Consider the following 21,765-nt stretch of genomic DNA (forward strand, 5'->3'; position numbering starts at 1 on the left):
AGAACGTAATCAAGCTTTACTCCGGAACGGTGAGAATCCATATCACCATTAGAGCTGTTGACATGTCAGTGAAGTTACACTCTGGTGTCAAAGCAGGGGAGGAATGACCCATTTGTATTCACAGCTACGCAACTTATTTCACATGGACCAAGGTGACAAGTCCTTCTCATGCCATCCAGCCTCCTTACACACCACCCACCACCCCCCCACCACCACCCACTTTCCAAACATACACATACGCGTGCACGCATGCACACACACACACACACACACGCTCCCTATCTGAAAAGGTCACAGCTGCTGGAAATGAAGGGCTTTCTCCAGTGGAAAAGAGAGGAGAGGAGAAGAAAAGAGAAGAGACAATCAGTTCGGAGTGCTGGGGTAAATATGGGGTAAAGAGAGAGGGGCTTTTCTCACATGGGCACGCACAAGGCATGTGGAGGAGGGAGGCTGAAGGGGTAGGAGGGGGGTATTAAGTGAACTAAGTCCAGTCCCTGAGTGGTACATACTAGTACGCCATCGTAAACACCTGCTCAGTGTGAATTGTGACTATGTGCCAAATGTAGCCCCTATGCCATTGTGCTACTGTTGTCAACAGTGTTTTGGCAGATACACCTGTCTCAAGAGGACAGGTTACGTTTATTTTTCCTTTTCCATGTTGAAAAACATGCACACAAACACACACACATGCACACACACACATTATATCCCTGTGAGTTCCTTATTGCTTTCTATCTCAGACAATGAACAGAGCCCTTTACCCTAACTACTACATTCACACAGAGACTAAGCTGCCAGCTGCGCTAATTTGCCTCATAAAAATGTATTATTTACACACCATGGTGAATCCCTTTCATTAAGACACCAACAACCCAATACAACCTGGTGGGTGGGATAGAAATCGTGGACCTTAGTGGATCCCGTTAATTTATTTTGTTGCTGTCAAATTGTTGATGCTGACAATAGTAGTTGTAAAACAATTTCTGCTGTCTGTTAACCTCTGCAAATAATTTATTTGCACCTTCACATTTGCTTGTAAACAAAGAGCGAGAGAGACACAGAGTGAGAGCGGGAGAGAGAGAGAAAGAGAGAGACAGAGAGAAAGACAGAGAGAGAGAGCAGCTGCATGTTCCTGAAATGTCCTTTAGAGCAGCACAGCAGAGAGCCGGCCGGCGGTGTTCATTTACATTTGAACGTTTTAATTCAACTGGTAATTGGATGGTGCTCTGGTGTCCCAAGGAGGGGTTTATGGAAATACAGACTGGGGTGGGGTCTGAGACCAGCAACAATCAAATTGTTTCCATTTTCTGTCAACGACATCACACTCTTTAAAAATCTCTCATCCTCTACTGACCCTCCAATCAACCCACACACATGAATGCACGCACGCACGCACGCACGCACGCACGCACGCACGCACGCACGCACACACACACACACACACACACACACACACACACACACACACACACACACACACACACACACACACACACACACACACACACACACACACACACACACACACACAGTCCCCCGAAGGAAGGACAGAATGGTGCAGCATAGATCACATTGTCTGAACTGTTGATGAATCTACACCTCAAATGGGAGCTCATACCTCACAATGGTAGGAAGAATATGACATCAGATATTGTGCTGACCTATTGGGGGGAAAAAAAGTTCCCTTTTCCTAGAACATCTAACAATGAGATGAATGTACATTATACACTCTCTTCCTAGATTATAGTATCAAATGCATTTTTCAATCAATCCACCGCATCCGCCAATGTTGCACTCTGCGGTGAAAGGTGACAGAACTAAAGCTGTGTTTTTCAGATCATGAAACATCCAGAAAATGTGTCTTCTCACAAAATCATCTTTAGCGTCCGAACGGTTTGGCCTAAAAACTATTATGACCCCTCTATGGAAAGATGAGACTCTCACGAACACGATGGTGTTCTCCGTGTAGCTACGTCTTGGGACTCGTCTGAAGCCAGTAGTCAATCTGCCAACTTCTGTCTGTAGCATCCAAACAGTTTTGGCAACACACTAATATGTGGAAAGGTGAGACTCTCACAAACACGTACATGTCAGTTGCTTTGCTCTAGGACGCCCACAGGCCTCACACGAGTCATCTGAAGGTCCCCCGGTACCAGTGAATGGAAGTATATATGGAGACTTAGTTCCAAAAATAAGGGTTTCAATACATGTAAAAAATTTTTAAAAAAACTCCTGATCTTCGGACAGAAATTACAAGACTTTTTATAATAATGTTATTACATCAAATGGTTGTTTTATGCAACAGAATAAGGGGTTGTTAGAACACTCATCTGTGAATGTTCTACTGAGGATAGGCCACTGGGAGATTTAACACTGACAGAAGATTTACGATGTCTTTGGGTGATAAACCTAAAGAGAACGTATTCCATAGCATGAGTTTCTGTTCTATAATGTACCAGGGAGAGATGACTCCGGGGCCAGACTCTGGTCTCTACACAATGAGAACAGTTTTTACAGCAGATACTGTCTGCTGTGAATTATAACTATCTTTCATAAAAATCTTAACCATGGGACCCATGACTATTTTCCACCATTTTAAAGACAAGACTCTCGTTAATCTAACCACACTGTCCGATTTCAAAAAGGCTTTACAACGAAAGCAAAACATTAGATTATGTCAGCAGAGTACCCAGCCAGAAATAATCAGACACCCATTTTTCAAGCTAGCATATAATGTCACAAAAACCAAAACCACAGCTAAATGCAGCACTAACCTTTGATGATCTTCATCAGACGACACTCCTAGGACATTATGTTATACAATACATGCATGTTTTGTTCAATCAAGTTCATATTTATATCAAAAACCAGCTTTTTACATTAGCATGTGACTAGCATGTGACTAGCATTCCCACCGAAACTTCCGGTGAATTTACTAAATTACTCACGATAAACGTTCACAAAAAACATAACAATTATTTTAAGAATTATAGATACAGAACTCCTTTATGCAATCGCTATGTCCGATTTTAAAATAGCTTTTCGGTGAAAGCACATGTTGCAATATTCTGAGGAGATAGCTCGCCATCACGGGCTAGCTATTTAGACACCCACCAAGTTTAGCCCTCACCAAAGTCAGATTTACTATAAGAAAAATTGGATTACCCTTGCTGTTCTTCGTCAGAATGCACTCCCAGGACTTCTACTTCAATAACAAATGTTGGTTTGGTTCCAAATAATCCATAGTTATATCCAAATAGCGGCGTTTTGTTCATGCGTTCAAGACACTATCCGAAGGGTAAAGAAGGGTGACGCGCCCGACACGTTTCGTGACCAAAAAATTCAAAATATTCCATTACCGTACTTCGAAGCATGTCAAACGCTGTTTAAAATCCATTTTTATGCGATTTGTCTCTTAAAAAAGCGATAATATTCCGACCGGGAGTCGTTGTTTTCGTTCAAAGACCAAAAAATAAAAACATGGTGTCGGCTCGTGCACGCGCCTCAGTCTCATTGTTCTCAGATCGACCACTATCCAAATGCGCTATCCATGGCCTGCAAAGTCACCATTCATCGTTCTGGTGCCTTCTGAGAGCCTATGGGAGCGTTAGAAAATGTCACGTTATGCCAGAGATCCCCTGTTTTGGTTAGAGATGATCAAGAAGGCCAAGAAATAGTCAGAGAGAGCGCTTCCTGTTTGGAATCTTCTCAGGTTTTGGCCTGCCAAATGAGTTCTGTTATACTCACAGACACCATTCAAACAGTTTTAGAAACTTTAGGGTGTTTTCTATCCAAATCAAACATTTATATGCATATTCTAGTTACTGGGCAGGAGTAGTAACCAGATTAAATCGGGTACGTTTTTTATCCGGCCGTGCAAATACTGCCCCCTATCCCCAACAGGGCAAAGCCTCTGTTAAGTAGGCTCTGTGTGTATTCCTGTATGTAGGGGGCACCTTGAAGGAGTAAACAAGGCTGAGTCAGTGGAGGATGATCTGAGAGTTAGTACACTCAAAGACACCTATCATTGGTCGGTTGCGGGTGACTTAGAGCCATCCTGACACTGAATTGATCACAGTAGGGATTGATGCGGTCTGTAGGGGCGAGGTGCCAAGGTGACTGTGGGTTCTGTGTGAAACTTTGTGAAGCCCTACTGGAGAAATAAAAACGTTGTACTGAAAAGTGTTTAAGTGAACCTCAGAAGTGGTGAAATCGTTATGCCAGGATCACAGATTTTAGAGAAACAACACATATCGGTACATATAAGTGTCTTATAACGGCTGAAAGCTTAAATACTTGTTAACTTCTCTAGGGTAAGGGGCAGTATTTTGACGTCCGGATGAAAAGCGTGCCTGTAGTAAACTGCCTGCTACTCAGGCTCAGAAGGTAGGATATGCATATTATTAGTAGATTTGGATAGAAAACACGCTGGCGTTTCTAAAACTGTTTGAATGATGTCTGTGAGTTTAACCTGTTAGGGATAGGGGGCAGTATTTACACGGCCGGATAAAAAACGTACCCGATTTAATCTGGTTATTACTACTGCCCAGAAACTAGAATATGCATATAATTATTGGCTTTGGATAGAAAACACCCTAAAGTTTCTAAAACTGTTTGAATGGTGTCTGTGAGTATAACAGAACTCATATGGCAGGCAAAAACCTGAGAAGATTCCTTACAGGAAGTGGCCTGTCTGACAATTTCTTGGGCTTCTTCACTCTCTTTATTGAAAACTGAGGATCTCTGCTGTAACGTGACACTTCCTACGGCTCCCATAGGCTCTCAGAAGGCGGCAAAAAGCTGAATGATGTCTTTGGAGCCCCTGGCTGAAAAACATTAGAGCAATTGGTAAGTGGTCAATCAGAGGACAATGAGACTGAGGCGCGTGCACGAGACGACACCATTTTGAACGTAAACAGGGTTTCCCGGTCGGAATATTATCGCTTTTTTAGGAGAAAAATTGCATAAAAATTTATTTTAAACAGCGGTTGACATGCTTCGAAGTACGGTAATGGAATATTTAGAAATGTTTTGTCACGAAACGCGTCGGGCGCGTCACCGTTCTTTACCCTTCGGATAGTGTCTTGAACGCACGAACAAAACAGAGGATATTTGAACATAACTATGGATTATTTTGAACCAAACCAACATTTGTTATTGAAGTAGAAGTCCTGGGAGTGCATTCTGACGAAGAACAGCAAAGGTAATCAAATTTTTCTAATAGTAAATCGGAGTTTGGTGAGGGCCAAACTTGGTGGGTGTCAAATTAGCTAGCCGTGATGGCTGGGCTATCTACTCAGAATATTGCAAAATGTGCTTTTGCTGAAAAGCTATTTTAAAATCGGACATAGCGATTGCATAAAGGAGTTCTGTATCTATAATTCTTAAAATAATTGTTATGTTTTTTGTGAACGTTTATCGTAAGTAATTTAGTAAATTCACCGGAAGTTTGCGGTGGGTATGCTAGTTCTGAACGTCACATGCTAATGTAAAAAGCTGGTTTTTGATATAAATATGAACTTGATTGAACAAAACATGCATGTATTGTATAACATAATGTCCTAGGATTGTCATCTGATGAAGATCATCAAAGGTTAGTGCTGCATTTAGCTGTGGTTTTGGTTTTTGTGACATTATATGCTAGCTTGAAAAATGGGTGTCTGATTATTTCTGGCTGGGTACTCTGCTGACATAATCTAATGTTTTGCTTTCGTTGTAAAGCCTTTTTGAAATCGGACAGTGTGGTTAGATTAACGAGAGTCTTGTCTTTAAAATGGTGTAAAATAGTCATATGTTTGAGAAATTGAAGTAATAGCATTTCTAAGGTATTTGAATAACGCACCACGGGATTCCACTGGCTGTTGAGTAGGTGGGACGATTTCGTCCCACATACCCTAGAGAGGATAACAGAACTCATATGGCATGCAAAAACGTGAGAAAAATCCAACCAGGAAGTCTGGAAATCTGAGGTTTGAAGTTTTTCAAGTGATTGCCTATACAGTATACAGTGACTTAGGGTTCATTTTGCACTTCCAAAGGCTTCCACTAGACATCAACAGTCTTTAGAACGTTGTTTCATACTTCTACTGTGACTGGGGAGAGAATAAGAGCTGACTCAACAAGTGGACTGCCTGAGGCCATTGAGTTGTTTACTGCGCGGTCACACAGGCGCGCCGTTCCTTCTTTTTCCTCTGTAATGAATACGCTATTGTCCGGTTGGAATATTATTTAATATTTATGATAAAAAGACCCTAAGGATTGATTGTAAACATCGTTTGACATGTTTCTATGAATGGTATTGGAACTTTTTGACTTTTCGTCTCTGGTTTTGCACTCGCGTATTTTGCCTTTGGAATAGCGATCTGAACGCGCGAACAAAACGGAGGTATTTGGACATAAATATGGAGTTTATCGAACAAAACAAACATTTCTTGTGGAAGTGGGAGTCTTGGGAGTGCATTCCAACGAAGACCAGCAAAGGTAAGTGAAGATTTATAATACTATTTCTGAGTTTTGTTGACTCCAGAACTTGGCGGGTAACTGTATAGCTTGCTTTGATGGCTGAGCTCTGTACTCAGAATACTGAACAATGTGCTTTTGCCGTAAAGCTATTTTGAAATCTGACACAGCGGTTGCATTAAGGAGAAGTGTATCTATAATTCTTTTAATAACTGTTGTAAATTTTATCAACGTTTATGATGTGTATTTTTGTAAATTGATGTGCTCATTCACTGGAAGTTTTGGAGGCAAAACATTTTCTGAACATCACACGCCAATGTAAAATGGGGTTTTGGATATAAATATGAACTTTATCGAACAAAACATGCATGTATTGTGTAACATTGAGTCCTGGGAGTGTCATCTGATGAAGATCGTCAAAGGTTAGTGATTCATTTTAGCTGTATTTCTGTTTTTTTGTGACGCCTCTCCTTGCTTGGAAAATGGCTGTGTGGTTTTTCTTGTCTCAGCGCTGTCCTAACATAATCTAATGTTATGCTTTCGCCGTAAAGCCTTTTTGAAATCGGACAATGTGGTTGGATTAACGAGAATTATATCTTTAAAATGTGATATAATAGTTGTATGTTTGAGAAATTTCAATTAAGAGATTTTTGTTGTTTTGAATTTGCCGCCCTGCTATTTCACTGGCTGTTGAATAGTGTGTCCCGCGGGTGGGACGCTAGCGTCCTACATACCCCAGAAAGGTTAATATAACCACACTGTCCAATTTACAGTAGCTATTACTGCGAAAAAATGCCATGCTATTGTTTGAGGAGAGCTCCTAACAACAAAATACTTTTTTCAACACGATAGATTTGATAAATTCACCTCTGAAGTTGAAATGTGTACTTACATTCTAAAATATTGCTCTGATTCATCGTCCAAAGGGTCCCAGAGATAACGTGAAGTGTCGTTTTGTTAGATAAAATCCTTTTTCATATCCTAAAAAGGTCCATATAGCACGCACGATCGATTTTGTATTTCCACTCGTTCAATTTCCAAAGAAAGGAATCTGTGAAAATCTCACCCTAAACATTGTTTGAACGAGTCAAATCACTTTCGTATCTATTCCTCAGAGATCCTAGAATGTAACAAGACTTCACTATTTCATTAGGGGTGTAGTATATCCTATAAGACACCATATTTGGTCAGAGAGCGACGCCTACATGGCACGCCGATGACGCGGGCGGCCATCACTTTCTTTGTCAAATATGCACCAATCAGGGTCAAACAAAGCTAGCTAGATAGCCAATGAGCTGGGCAACCATGTATATGTCATAAAATGCAGGTACTAATCTTGTACGACAGCATGATTTTCATTTTGGACAATGATTATAAGGATATGAAAACTGGTTGTTTGCAAATCTTGAACTTATAGTATGGCTACGAATACTTGGAAAGCTAAATCAAGGTCCAAGTATACGGATTTGATGACATACTTGCAGAAAAATAGAATATGAATGTGAATGTCTCCTTCACGATTTGCCCAAATGTCCCTGGGGACTTCACACTAAAGTCTTGTAGGTCAGTCATTCTTCAAATTATCCATCTGAAACTTTGCACATACACAGCTGCCATCTTGTGGACACTAAAACCAGAGTGATGGCTAGAACTATGACCTTTCTCTTGCATTTCAAAGATGGTGATAGAAAAAGACAGGTTGGTTTCTTCTTTGTATTTTCTTCTACCAGATCTATTGTGTTATATTCTCCTACATTCAATTTACATTTCCACAAACTTCAAAGTGTTTCCTTTCAAATGGTACCAATAATATACATATCCTTGCTTCAGAGCCTGAGCTACAGGCAGTTAGATTTGAGTATGTCATTTAGGCGAAAATTGAAAAAAAAGGGGGCTATCCCTAAGATGTTTTAAGTGTGTTTGGGAACAGTACTGTGTGAATGTGATATGAGAACTGTGTGAATGTGGTAATAAGTTGGTTAATAAGTATTGATAAAATGTTATTTTGGGATTCCATCCATCACTGCCCATCATATAATGTGTCGGGTGGTATTGAGAGAGGGATGCTATTTTAGAAAGTAGAGGCAAGTCTATAATTTCTGGAAGTCTATGAAGAACATTTTTCCTATGACCAGCAAGGCAGTGTCTGGGAACCATCCGGGTTTTTTCCGCTGAGAGATTTCTGAGCCAATGAATTGGCTCAGAAATTCTAACGTTCTATATGGATTCTGTGAAGATATGAAAATATGATGAATTGTATGTGTGTATAACCGATTACTAGAGATTTGATAAAGTAATACTGGGATGAGATGCAACTTAAACAACCCATACGTAGACGTATGTAGGTTTTGTGTTGGTCCCTTTACTGGATCATTTGATAAAGATGAGGTTTAAGCATTATTAAACTGTCTACAAAGTCTAGGCAATTGTCTCAGAAACTGAATGGAGTGTGTCCAGTTTTGGTTAACTTACCCTAACGATGTAGCTATAAAACGCTTATTGGATTTTCTCAGTCGGGTACTATATTTGAAATAAAACTGCCCTTAAGGCCCAGTATGAGAGGAGTTGCTATATTTATTGAATAAACCTTTTTCCTTAAAGTTAGAGCGAATTTAGATGGAATCTCGACCTAACTTATGTCGTACAAAGCCTAGGTTATCCATCAAACTACTGATCATTGCGGAGTTAATGTGATGTAGTAAAGTCATTGAAATGTGTTGCATAAGAAAACATAATCCGCTTTTATTAAAAAGTGCAAGATCTGTTTCCTAGTCAATGAACTCGTTGACTGCTGATCTATTCCTTTTGCGCATGTGATAATCTCTGCGGAGAAACGCGTGGACCTGTAGGGCTATTTGTTGGGAATTGTGTCGTTATTATGTGCATGATGTTATAACTACAAACCATTGTAATAGGGTTATTTGTGGGATTTCTCCGTCATTTCAATAGCATTGTGTCTTTGGTATTCACTAAAATATGGGTTTCTGATTGTAATTCAAGTATTGGTATGTTTTGCCTGGACAGATACTGCCGCCAGTGTTTGTTTAAGATATAAACTGAACATTTTAACAGCTTGCTTAGTTCAAATTGAAAGGCTAATTCATGCAACATAAATGGCAAAGTGATTTCGATGTAATATGTTGTCTGTTGCCTAAATGGTCTGATGGAATAACATATTGAGAATGGAGTTGTATTTAAATAACTGAATCAAATAAGGGACAGTTATCTACGTCTAATGAATTCTAATAATAGCGGATAGGTAATTGCAATTGAGCTGTGACCATGATCATAATTGATATCTAAACATGGGTATTACTTATTGCAGGATACAACTGCAATGAACTGAAATTGTGGGTAGTAAATGGCTGTAGTATTGTACCCACCGAAATGTATTTTTCTTTGAGAATTGACTGATGTATTTTAGACATTTGCCGCATTACATGTTACTTTTAAAGTCTTGGACATTTCATAAGTGTGAAGCCGAAAGAGAAGAGAAAGTTGTCAAGTTTGTTTTTAAACTCACGATAGAGGTAAGCGCTGAACGTTGTTGAGAATGGGTTAAATATAGTTTTTCCTACTGGCAAGAATACAGGAGCTGGTGAACAAATCATGCTCGCTGGGCTATATCGGGCTGCAAGGGATGCAATGGGACATTTGTAGTAGAGGTCTGAATCATTGAATCGGAAACGTTCTTCGATAATTTTTGATTACTGTTGCTGGGTTTTATAGTTTAGGTATCACCAGTGAATTTGAGCAGGAAGTTCATGTATTCTAACATTATAATCTGGTTCCATTACGTGGAACAATGTCCGGTCATTAAAGTGGATTGCAGTTTGAGTTCGAGTTTATTTTTATTTTTACAGGGACATTAATCAACGTTTGAGTAAAAGTGCCGGTTTGAGCCAGCCAGCTAATTTTCAACCGCAGTCCCTGGGCAGGTTATTAAAAATAATTACAATAACAATGCAGACAATCAATGAGCAGTAAGCACATGCAGAGCAACATAGAACAACCAACACATAGCACACAAAAAGCAACAAAACAAAATACATAAAAGAACCAAAGTGTTTCCACACCTCTCCAGCTACAGACAACATGGAAAGTAGCAATACACAGCTAGGGATTATTTTCACTAGTCTGATTGGCCTCTAGCCATGTCTTCATGTTTTTTTAAGGTGTGATAGGTTGTACAGTTGTGTGTGTCTGATGGCAGGGTTTTCCAGACATGGGAAGCTCTCACAGAGAAAGCAGATTGAATAAAGGTGCTTTTCCTTAAGGGAACTATACAGTCACCTCCCATGGCAGACCTTGTGGATCTTCTGCCATAGGTTTGTGTTTTCTGTTTAACAAAAGTGCTGAGTGGAGGGGGAGCCAGGCCATTTAGGATCTTGAATACAAGACATGTGTCAGTGTATTACACAATATTTTTCCAGCTCAGGAGATCATGCTTCCTGAGGATGTAACAGTGATGATAGCTATTGGGCTTCCTATCAAGCACTATTTGTAGACAGACTGAATGGATGTTAATGTTGTACATTAAGCTTGGGCCCAACTAGTCAAGCAGTATGTTGAGTGGGGGAGTATCATAGATTTGAAGTACAGTTTTGCTACCTCTGTAGTCAAACAAATTTGTATGTATCGATTTTTTTTACTCCAGCTTATGAATGTTGTATCTCGACACTGCAGAGACGTTTTGGGACAAAATGGCTGTCGTCTTCTTGGCTCTGCATCCAGTTGGTTAACTGATCTCCACTGTGTGTTCACACCTTTTGCTTTGTTAGACTGTATTTATTGTAAAAGATAAATGGAAAATATGTTGTGTAAGTTTACAACTTATTTTAAATTGTCACAGGTTTACAATCATCAGGTCAACCATGTAAACATCAGAGTAAGGAATGGCTGGTTATTTGAGTTACCTTTTTCACCTGCTTTTTAAAAGAGAGGTTGAAATCAAGTATGATGCCAAGATACTTAAAATCGGATACCACCTGGAACTTCTCCCCTGACACATAGACATCTGGCTCAGTGGCATCAGTTGCCCTCTTTGTGAGGAACATGCAGACTGTTTTTTTTCACATTGAGATGCAAACTTGAGTCACTGAGCCACTTTGTAACCTGGACCATTACAGTGGTGAGTTCTTGTGCAGCTTGTTGTTTGCTCTTTGCATGCACATACACTACCGTTCAAAAGTTTGGGGTCACTTAGAAATGTCCTTGTTTTTGAAAGAATAGGCAATTTTTGTCCATTAAAATAACATAAACTTGATTAGAAATACAGTGTAGACATTGTTAATGTTGTAAATGACTATTGTCACTGGAAACGGCAGATTTTGTATGGAATATCTGCATAGGCGTACAGAGGCCCATTATCAGCAACCATCACTCCTGTGTTCCAATGGCACGTTGTGTTGTGGGGGGGGTTTGGTCAAATGGTTTATTTTGGGGTATCAGGTTGATTGTAGAGGTCTACACACTGCTAAAATTATAGTAATTTAGATGAAGAATGCATTAGGATACTGATCAGTAATTATAATCATGATAAGAAAGTTAATACTGGAATTATAGGATAATTATACTGTATGTGAATATAAATGTACATTCTGCCAATGTCGATGTGTGTTAAATTGAGGGTTTTGAGGGTTTTGAGTAATTGGACCTATCACCGAGCAATGTCATTCTAAATTTTGGTAGGATAATTAACTGGATTTTGATTATGATTTGGAAACTGAATGATTTTTAAAACTGAAGGATTGATTTGAGTTTAGTATGTTAATAACTATACGAGTGAAGCAATTAATGTATTACGGATTGATTGTTTTGATTGCTGTTGGAACTAAAGATGTTGACACTATTCTCAGCATGCCCTGGTGAATGGAGAGGGGAACTCTGATCCGGAGAGTGAAACTGATCCTAATCTATTTGATCTATAGGCATTGACTTGTAAATAGTAGAATCATGATGCTCGTCTTGGGTCATGTTCGTTAGGCACCAACGGAATACATTTTACTTAAACCAGGAGTCACTATCTGGATTTGTCCAACATGATATGCTAATTTTAGTTTCTGGGATGGAAATGGTTATTTCCACCATGCTGATCCATTGGAGTGTGATAGATAACTAAAGCTTATTTTTTATTAAACTCCATTGTTGCATGCACTGCATTATGCATTAAATATTTGATTTTCACCGTCTATGAAGATATAGCCTTGAATCATATAAACTGTATGCATCTTTTGTTTTTCTTGTGCAGGTGACTGTTTATCATGACCTCCCCAGACAAGTTGGTAGAATGCTTAGAATATGTGTTGGAGGTTGAAATGGGAGACAGTGCTAAGTTTCTTGGGAGGAGGCTGAGCCTGTGCTATAGCAGCCGGTCACTTGCAGGAACCCATGCAAGGAATTATTGCTTTTATGCTTCTTGTTTTATGAAGAACGTATGTATTTTCTACATGTAAATTAATGTTCTTAAATCTTGTAATTTCTTTTTAAGTTGAGAGGACTCTCAAAATGGGGGAATGTGAGAGAAACTACAAGATTATGTTATAATACTGTTATTGCATCAAATGGTTGTTTTATGCAACAGAATAAGGCGTTGTTAGAACACACATCTGTGTATGTTCTACTGAGGATGGGCCTCTGCGAGATTTAACCTCTCTGGTATCATTGGGACGCTAGCGTCCCACCTCGACAACAGCCAGTGAAATTGCAGGGCGTCAAATTCAAACAACAGAAATCCCATAATTAAAATTCCTCAAACATACAAGTATTATACACCATTTTAAAGATAAACTTCTTGTTAATCCAACCACAGAGTCTGATTTCAAGAAGGCTTAACGGCGAAAGCACACCATGCGATTATGTTAGGACAGCGCCTAGCCACAAGAAACCATACAGACATTTTCCAGCCAAGGAGAGCACTCACAAAAGTCAGAAATAGCGATTAAATTAATCACTTACCTTTGATGATCTTCATCTGGTGGCACTCCCAGGACTCCATGTTACACAATAAATGTTCGTTTTGTTCGATAATGTCCCTCTTTATGTCCAAAAACTTTAGTTTTGTTGGTGCGTTTAGTTCAGTAATCCAAAGGCACAAATCTCACTCTCAACATCCAGACGAAAAGTCAAAAAGTACAATAAAAGTTCGTAGAAACATGTCAAACGATGTTTAAAATCAATCCTCAGGTTGTTTTTGTCATAAATAATCAATAATATTTCAACCGAACAAAAGCTTCGTCAATAGAAAAGGAGAAACAAGAAAGGCGCACTCCCGATCACGTGCTGGGCTCATGTCTGGAAATTTCCACTGTCCACTCATTGAAAGTGCTGTATCTCCCTCATTTTTCAGAGTAAAAGCCTGACACAATGCCTAAAGACTGGCCACATGTAGAAGAAGCCATAGAGATCGTGAACTGGGTCCTAAGTCTTTGTATGGTGGATAGGCTTTCAATGGAAAAACAGCCTTTCAAAATAATAGTACTTGCTGGATGGATTTTCCTCGGGTTTTCGCCTGCCATATCAGTTCTGTTATACTCACAGACATTATTTGAACAGTTTTGAACCTTAAGAGTGTCTTCAATCGAAATCGACCAATTATATGCATATCCTAGCTTCTGGGCCTGAGTAGCAGACAGTTTACTTTGGGCACGCTTTTCACCCAAAATTCCGAATGCTGCCCCCTACCCTGGTAAAGTTAACACTGACAGAAGATTTATGATGTCTTTGGGTGATAAATCTAAAGAGACGGCATTCCATAGCATGAGTTAATGTTTCTGTTCTATAAGGTACCAGGAAGATATAAAAGACCTTTGTACCTTTGTCTCAGGGCTCTCAACAAATCCTCTGAGGGTGATTCGACAACCAGCCATCATTATCATAGAGCTCTCAATCGATTCACTTTATATGTGTGTGTTGTAGTGACCTGCTCCCTTATTAATAAGTTCATAAATATTTAGTTTAAGTATAACTCTGACTTGTGTGATAAGTTTGTCTCTCCTAATTTGATAGTAAAGAAATTAACAACCACAATCTTTCTAATATCTCTCAGATATAGGACACACACTACAGAACAAACTTCGTTTCGATTTTTGGGGGGGACTATCTGTTGTGAATCTACTATTCAATGCATTTGTATGGGCTAATAGCAGTAAGGTCAAATATACAATACCAGTCAAAAGTTTGGACACAAGTACTCATTCAAGGGCTTTTCTTTATTTTGACTATTTTCTACCTTGTAGAATAATAGTGAAGACATCGAAACTATGAAATAACAAATATGAATCATGCAGTAACCAAAAAAGAGTTAAACAAATCAAAATATAATTTAGATTTGAGATTCTTCAAAGTAACCACCCTTTGACTTGATGACAGTTTTGCACACTCTTGACATTCTCTCAACCAGCTTGATGAGGTAGTCACCTGGAATGCTTTTCCAATAGTCATGAAGGAGTTTCCACATATGTTGAGCACTTGTTGGCTGCTTTTCCTTCACTCTGTGATCCAACTCATCCCAAACATCTCAATTGGGTTGAGGTTGGGTGATTGTGGAGGTCAGGTCATCTGATGCAGCACTCAGCACTCTCCTTCTTGGTCAAATAACCCTTACACAGCCTGGAGGTGTGTTTTGGGTCATTGTGCTGTTGAAAAACAAATGATAGTCCGACTAAGCGCAAACCATATGAGATGGCATATCGCTGCAGAATGCTGTGGTAGCCATGTTGGTCAAGTGTGCCTTGAATTCTAAATAAATCACAGACAGTGTCACCAGCTAAGCACCCCCACACCATCACTCCTCCTCCATGCTTCACGGTGGGAACCACACATGTGGAGATCATCCGTTCACCTACTCTGCGTCTCACAAAGACACGACGGTTGGGACCAAAAATCTCAAATTTGGACAGATTTCCACCGGTCTAATGTCCATTGCTCATGTTTCTTGGCCCAAGCAAGTCTCTTCTTCTTATTGGTGTCCTTTAGTAGTGGTTTCACACAGTCTCCTCTGAACAGTTGATGTTGAGATGTGTCTGTTACTTGCACTCTGTGAAGCATTTATTTGGGCTGCAATCTGAGGTGTAGTTAATTGCCTATTTCTGAGGCTGGTAACTCTAATGAACTTATCCTCTGCAGCAGAGGTAACTCTGGGTCTTCATTTCCTGTGGCAGTCCTCATGAGAGCCTGTTTCATCATAAAGCTTGATGGTTTTTGTGACTGCACTTTGAGAAACATTTAAAGTTCTTGACATTTTTTGGATTGACTGATCTTCATGTCTTAAAGTAATGATTGGTTGTCGTTTCTCTTTCCTTATTTGAGCTATTCTTGCCATAATATATGGACTTGGTCACAACACAAATGACTGGCTGAAACGCATCTAGGTGACTACTTCATGAAGCTGGTTGAGAAAATTCCAAGAGTGTGCAAAGCTGTCATTAAGGCAAAGTCTTGTGTGTGAGAGCATATGTAGTGTGCGTGTGTGTGTGTGTGTGTGTGTGTGTGTGTGTGTGTGTGTGTGTGTGTGTGTGTGTGTGTGTGTGTGTGTGTGTGTGTGTGTGTGTGTGTGTGTGTGTGTGTGTTGGAGTGTCAGTGTAGGATATTTGAGTGTGTGGGTAGAGTCCAGTGAGTGTGCATAGAAGCAGTGCAAAAGAGTCGGTGCAATTTTCTTTGCTATTCACCATTTCACTATTTCACTATATATTTATTCTAAAATAAGATTAAATTGAACACTTTTGGTGTTTACACATGTATTTGTTTGATTTACAACTGTACAGGATCAAGAAAAACATATTCAAAATTGAAATTAATTTGGTTGGAGGCAATGATTCTCATTTACCTTACCTGTGGTAAGTTACATGTGCCTAGAGTAAAAATGCCATTCAACTAGTTTTGAAAAGAAAAAACAGAACATTCTGAAAAACAACACAGGGTGCCAATAGTGCAAGGCTGCCAATAGATTTGGTTCTCAAGGGACTTCACATTGTGTCAGGAGGGAGATCCATGAGATGCATGTGGTTAATGGGGGGTATGCACACAACATGTATTCTAGTCACAATTCTGAAATAATGCATCTCTTAGCATTCATTGCCACAGAGCAGCTGTCAAGAAGAAAGAGGAAGAGGGAAAGAGATTGAAAGGGAGCGACAGAGGGTAGAGGTAGAGAGAGAAAGAAAGAAAGATAGATTAAGTAAAGAGAGGGAGGGAGGTAAAGAGAAAGATAGAGAAGAGAGGAGGGCAAGGAGAGGGAGAGAGTGGTGTGGGTAAAGGGTTTATCAGTCTTACCCCTGCAGGGCCTTCTCTCCAAACCAGTCTCCTTTCCCCATGCTGCGGAGGTAGACAGGATCCCCGTTGGACTTGTCTTCCCTGGTCACATTCACCTGGACACAGGGGTGGGGGTACCAGTTTAAATCCATGAGGGGGAGTGAGCAATCACACATTCTGAGAGAAGGAACCTATGGGACAGACTCAATCTCAGCCATCACTGTAATGTGATAAGCCGTGCGCTACACTGTACATAAAACCCTTCTGTAATGTACATTTCTGTAACGGTACAGCTCACTAATCACTACATTATTAAACATCAGAGTGAGGCTGATGTAGAGCAGGGGTGATAGACATCTCTGTGCATGCTAAATCCTTCTACATTGTATATGGACATCTTGGTGCTATGGTCTGTGAGGAGCCACTGACCAGGTCATTAGCTAGCTGACAACTGAGCAATGGAGGTCCAGCAGTAAAGATATATAGAAGGTCGTTTGGCTTAATTAAGGCTTCTATCTTTATTCATTAGCCTGTTGTGTTCAGGTATGACACCACATCCTCCAGAAATACATAATCACTCTGAATAAATCTAAAGGACAGAGCGATAATTCAACTTGTAATATGATCTGGAGGACAGAAAGGGAAAGGAAGAGCCAGGAAAAGAAACAGAGGGATTGAGAGAGAGAAGGATAGACGAATGTGGACAGGGAAGGATAATGGGGGAGAGAGAGAGAGAGAGAGAGAGAGAGAGAGAGAGAGAGAGAGAGAGAGAGAGAGAGAGAGAGAGAGAGAGAGAGAGAGAGAGAGAGAGAGAGAGAGAGAGAGAGAGAGAGAGAGAGAGAGAGAGAGAGAGAGAGAGAGAGAGAGAGAGAGAGAGAGAGAGAGAGAGAGAGAGAGAGAGAGAGAGAGAGAGAGAGAGAGAGAGAGAGAGAGAGAGAGAGAGAGAGAGAGAGAGAGAGAGAGAGAGAGAGAGAGAGATGTTTGTTCTACTAGTTGAGACAGATACAGTACATCTTGATAATTTGAATAGGGTGAGTTGTTGACCTTATTTGGTTCCTTGGCTGGGACAGAAGGTGACATGTCTTGCTGAGAGCTCTGGATCTCTACCACCATCTCTAACCACTTTCAGTACTGCACCAGACCACACAACACCTGACTGGTTGATCAATATGACGGTGTCTGATGATTTGCTTTCTAATTATGTTAATGATGATGATGATCGTAGCAGTGACAATCCATGTTTTTCATGAAAGATGGTCTTAATAATAATGACAATGATAACAATGAGGATGATGATGGTCTCACCATTCCCTTACTGATGATAAAGAAGGTGTCTCCTGTGGCTCCCTGTCTGATGATGTACTCTCCATCCTCATAGTGTGTCTGTAATAAAAGAGGCGAGAGGGGAAGAGAAATGAGAAGGATGAGTCACCGAGACACCTCTCTCAACTCCCTCTGTCTAATACACCCTATCGCCCCATGGGTGAGACTCTGGACACCTTGCCTTGGGGAAAATGTTTTTCCTCTGGATTGGATCTTAGTTATGTTAGAGCTTCAATCTGACCTTGTTGCCTTACAGAAAGCCTAGGTTGGTTTAAAACTTGTACTTGCGGGCAACACTAAATACATTGTTCTCTAATTCTCACCAAAATGTTTCAGATGGACTATATATTTATTAATTGGATGGTTCTCCCATCGATCGGGTTCCAGCCTATAAATATCTGGGCATTTGGATTGACAAAGATTTAATGTTTAAGAAACATACGGATGTGCTAGTTAAAAAGCAAAAACTTAAAGTGGGCTTCTTTCTTAGAAATAGCAGGAAGCAGATTGTACAGTCAACTTTCCTGCCAGTCCTTGACTATGGTGACACCATTTACCAGATTGCAACAGCCACTACTCTTAAAACATTAGATGCCGTCTATCATAGCGCCCTTCGCTATATCACAGGTGACAGTTTTAATACTCATCACTGCATCAAAAGGTTGGCTGGTCCTCATTGAAGTCCCATAGATAACTTCATTACTCCCTTTTTGTGTACAAAGCTCTACTACACAAGCTTCCAACTTACCTAACTTCGTTGCTAAAGTATAAAATAATGAGCTACCAAACCCGCTTGCAGGGTTGGCTAACTCTTAAATTGGTCTCGACCAATTTAGGTAAATTCTCCTTTAGTTTTAGTGCCCCCCAATGTTGGAAGAACATTGGGGGGCACTATTCCCTGCCTAAATGTCTACCGACCCATAGCACTCACATCTGTAGCCATGACGTGCTTTGAAATGCTGGTCATGGCTCACATCAACACCATTAAACTAGATACCCTAGACCCACTCCAATTTGCATTCCGCCCTAACAGATCCACAGATGATGCAATCTCTATTGCACTCCACACTGCCCTTTCCCACCAGGACAAAAAAAAAGGAACACCTACGTGAGAATGCTATTCATTGACTACAGCTCAACACCATAGTGCCCTCAAAGCTCATCAGTAAGCTAAGGACCCTGGGACTAAACACCTCCCTCTGCAAATGGATCCTGGACTTCATGACGTGCCTTCCCCAGGTGGTAAGGGTAGGTAACAACACATCCACCACGCTGATCCTCAACACAGGGACCCCTCAGGGGTGTGTGCTCAGTCCCCTCTGGCATGCTCAGTCCCCCCTGTGCTCCCCGTTCACACACAGCCAGGCACGACTCCAACACCATCGATAAGTTTGCAGATGACACAACAGTGGTGGGCCTGATCACCGACAATGACTAGACAGCCTATCGGGAGTACGTCAGAGACCTAGCCGTGTGGTGCCAGGACAACAACCTCTCCCTCAATGTAATCAAGACAAAGGAGATGATTGTGGACTACAGGAAATGGAGGACTGAGCACGCCCCCATTCTCTTTGACAGGGCTGTAGTGGAGCAGGTTGAGAGCTTCATGTTCCTTGGTGTCCACATCACCAACAAACTAACATGGTCCAAGCACACCAAGACAGTCGTGAAGAGGGCATGACAAAACCTATTCCCCCTCAGGAGACTGAACATTTTCCTCAGTCACATAATATACAATACCGCTGTGTATTTCCTCTTTCAAATTCTACTATTTTATGGCAGTGATTCTGTATGTTATCTATATGAGGGAGTCAGAGTGGAACGAGACAGACAGACAGACAGACAGACAGACAGACAGACAGACAGACAGACAGACAGACAGACAGACAGACAGACAGACAGACTGTTATTTTTTAGCCCATTGTTTTATTTTACCACTGTAGTCAGAATGGTTCTCTTTTTTCTATGGCATGGCAGGCAATTTACAGAAATTGTGTTTAGTGATTCCGCCAGATCAGAGGCAGTAGAGATGACCAGGGATGTTCTCTTGATAAGTGTGTGAATTGGACAATTTTTTCGTCCCGCTACGTACTCAAAAGGTAACGAGTACTTTTGGGTGTCAGGTAAAATGTATGGAGTAAAAAGTACATTATTTTCTTTAGGAAGGTAGTGAAGTAAAAGTAAAAGTTGTCCAAAATATACATAGTAAAGTAAAGTACAGATAGTACTTTAAAGTATTTTTACTAGGAATAGCATGCTAAAAAAGTTTGCTCACAGATGCTCTACAGATGGTCATACTATCAACAAATGATCTGTTGATAAGTAACTGCTTACTAAGGTTACGTTTAGAGTTAGGGTCAGGTTTAGAATAAGGGTTATGGTAAGGGTTAAGGTTAGGGTTAGTGCTAGAGTAAGGATTAAGTTTAGGGTTAGGAAAAGGGTTAAGGTTAGAGCTAGAGTTAGTAGATAGTTAGTTGAAATGCTACTAAAGCATCTACAGATGGACTATCCAAATAAAGTGTTACCAAAAGATTATAGCTAAAATGAACTAGCGTTGCATGATATACCAACACTTTGGTACTTTTTTTATACTAGAACATGAAAAACAGTTCGGTACTAGTATTTTTTTTAACTTTCGGAACTTCTATAAAATGTGTCTCACGTTATCTACTGATTGAGAGAGGATCAAGTCTGCCTATCAGCGCATCTGATGTCCCCTTATAGCACGAGAGCACCATGCCTGCCCCACTTCACTCACTGGGAGTCTGGGCTGCATCATGTTAGCTCACCACTCATGCTGCACAGAAGTTAACACACTTGAATAACACAACACGGCATGTTGAAATGTTGCAGCTGTTAATTACTGTTTGCAAAACAATCTCCATTACAGGCTAGAACACTTTACAATGCAAGAAGATACCGGTTGCTTTCCTTGCTAGCTTACAGCTGAAGCTGTCATCATTTCACTACCCTAGTAATTTGTTTGTGATAATATGAGCAATACAGATAAAGCCAGAGAACAGGTATAAAAATCACTCTGACGAAGAAGTGATGATCTGAAGTATTTGAACAATGAGAATCCTTCAAGAATTTAAATGACTCCTTCAAGAATTTGAATTCCATTTCATTTGTATGTGTTGTTGCATTATTAGATTAGATTAAACGTTATTGTCATTGAACAAGTACAAGTACAGTACAACAAAATGCAGTTAGCATTAGACCAGAAGTGCATATAAAAGAGTACAAAACATTTACCAGAGAAACAATTAAGTACAATGTATATTATTAAGTGGGATGTATACATGTGCAATGAAGGCAAATGGCAAGTACAAATGGGCAAATTGAATGTGCAAGGAGGCATGCAACTGAAATACAGGGATATCAGCAATGAGGTTACCGAGGTAGACATGTACAACTGAATAATGTACTCAATCAGACTTTGCAAAGCAATATCAGAGTCCAGTAGTACCGTGAAGAGTGCAAAGAGAATAATGCAACAAGGTCCCTGAGAGGCAGCATTAGGCAGTGGGCGGGTTGATATGACTAGTGCCGTGTTATGACACAATGCATATTTTTGGGGTGTACTTTTACCCCTTTTTTCTCCCCAATTTCATTATATCCAATTGGTAGTTACAGTCTTGTCCCATCGCTGCAACTCCCCTATGGACTCAGGAGAGGCGAAGGTCGAGAGTCATGCGTTCTCCGAAACACGACCCCGCCAAGCCGCACTGC

General features: G+C 40.3%; 1 protein-coding gene across 5 annotated transcripts in view; it reads right to left on the minus strand.

Moving 5' to 3' along the window:
• The window catches only part of LOC106607187 (cGMP-dependent protein kinase 1), a 189,901-nt gene that overhangs the window by 13,223 nt on the left and 154,913 nt on the right, over positions 1 to 21,765 (minus strand). For 4 of the 5 annotated variants that reach the window (XM_014203919.2, XM_014203904.2, XM_014203895.2 and 1 more), the window contains exons 6-7: positions 18,016 to 18,093; positions 16,732 to 16,826 (exon numbers count right to left, since the gene is read on the minus strand). In XM_014203919.2, the coding sequence (XP_014059394.2) occupies positions 16,732 to 16,826; positions 18,016 to 18,093 (173 nt within the window). The remainder of the gene's footprint in view (positions 1 to 16,731; positions 16,827 to 18,015; positions 18,094 to 21,765) is intronic. The other variant, XM_014203911.2, reaches the window with a different exon arrangement.

The sequence above is a fragment of the Salmo salar genome, chromosome ssa01 (genome assembly GCF_905237065.1).
Source record: "Salmo salar chromosome ssa01, Ssal_v3.1, whole genome shotgun sequence".
Taxonomy (NCBI): Eukaryota; Metazoa; Chordata; class Actinopteri; order Salmoniformes; family Salmonidae; genus Salmo; species Salmo salar.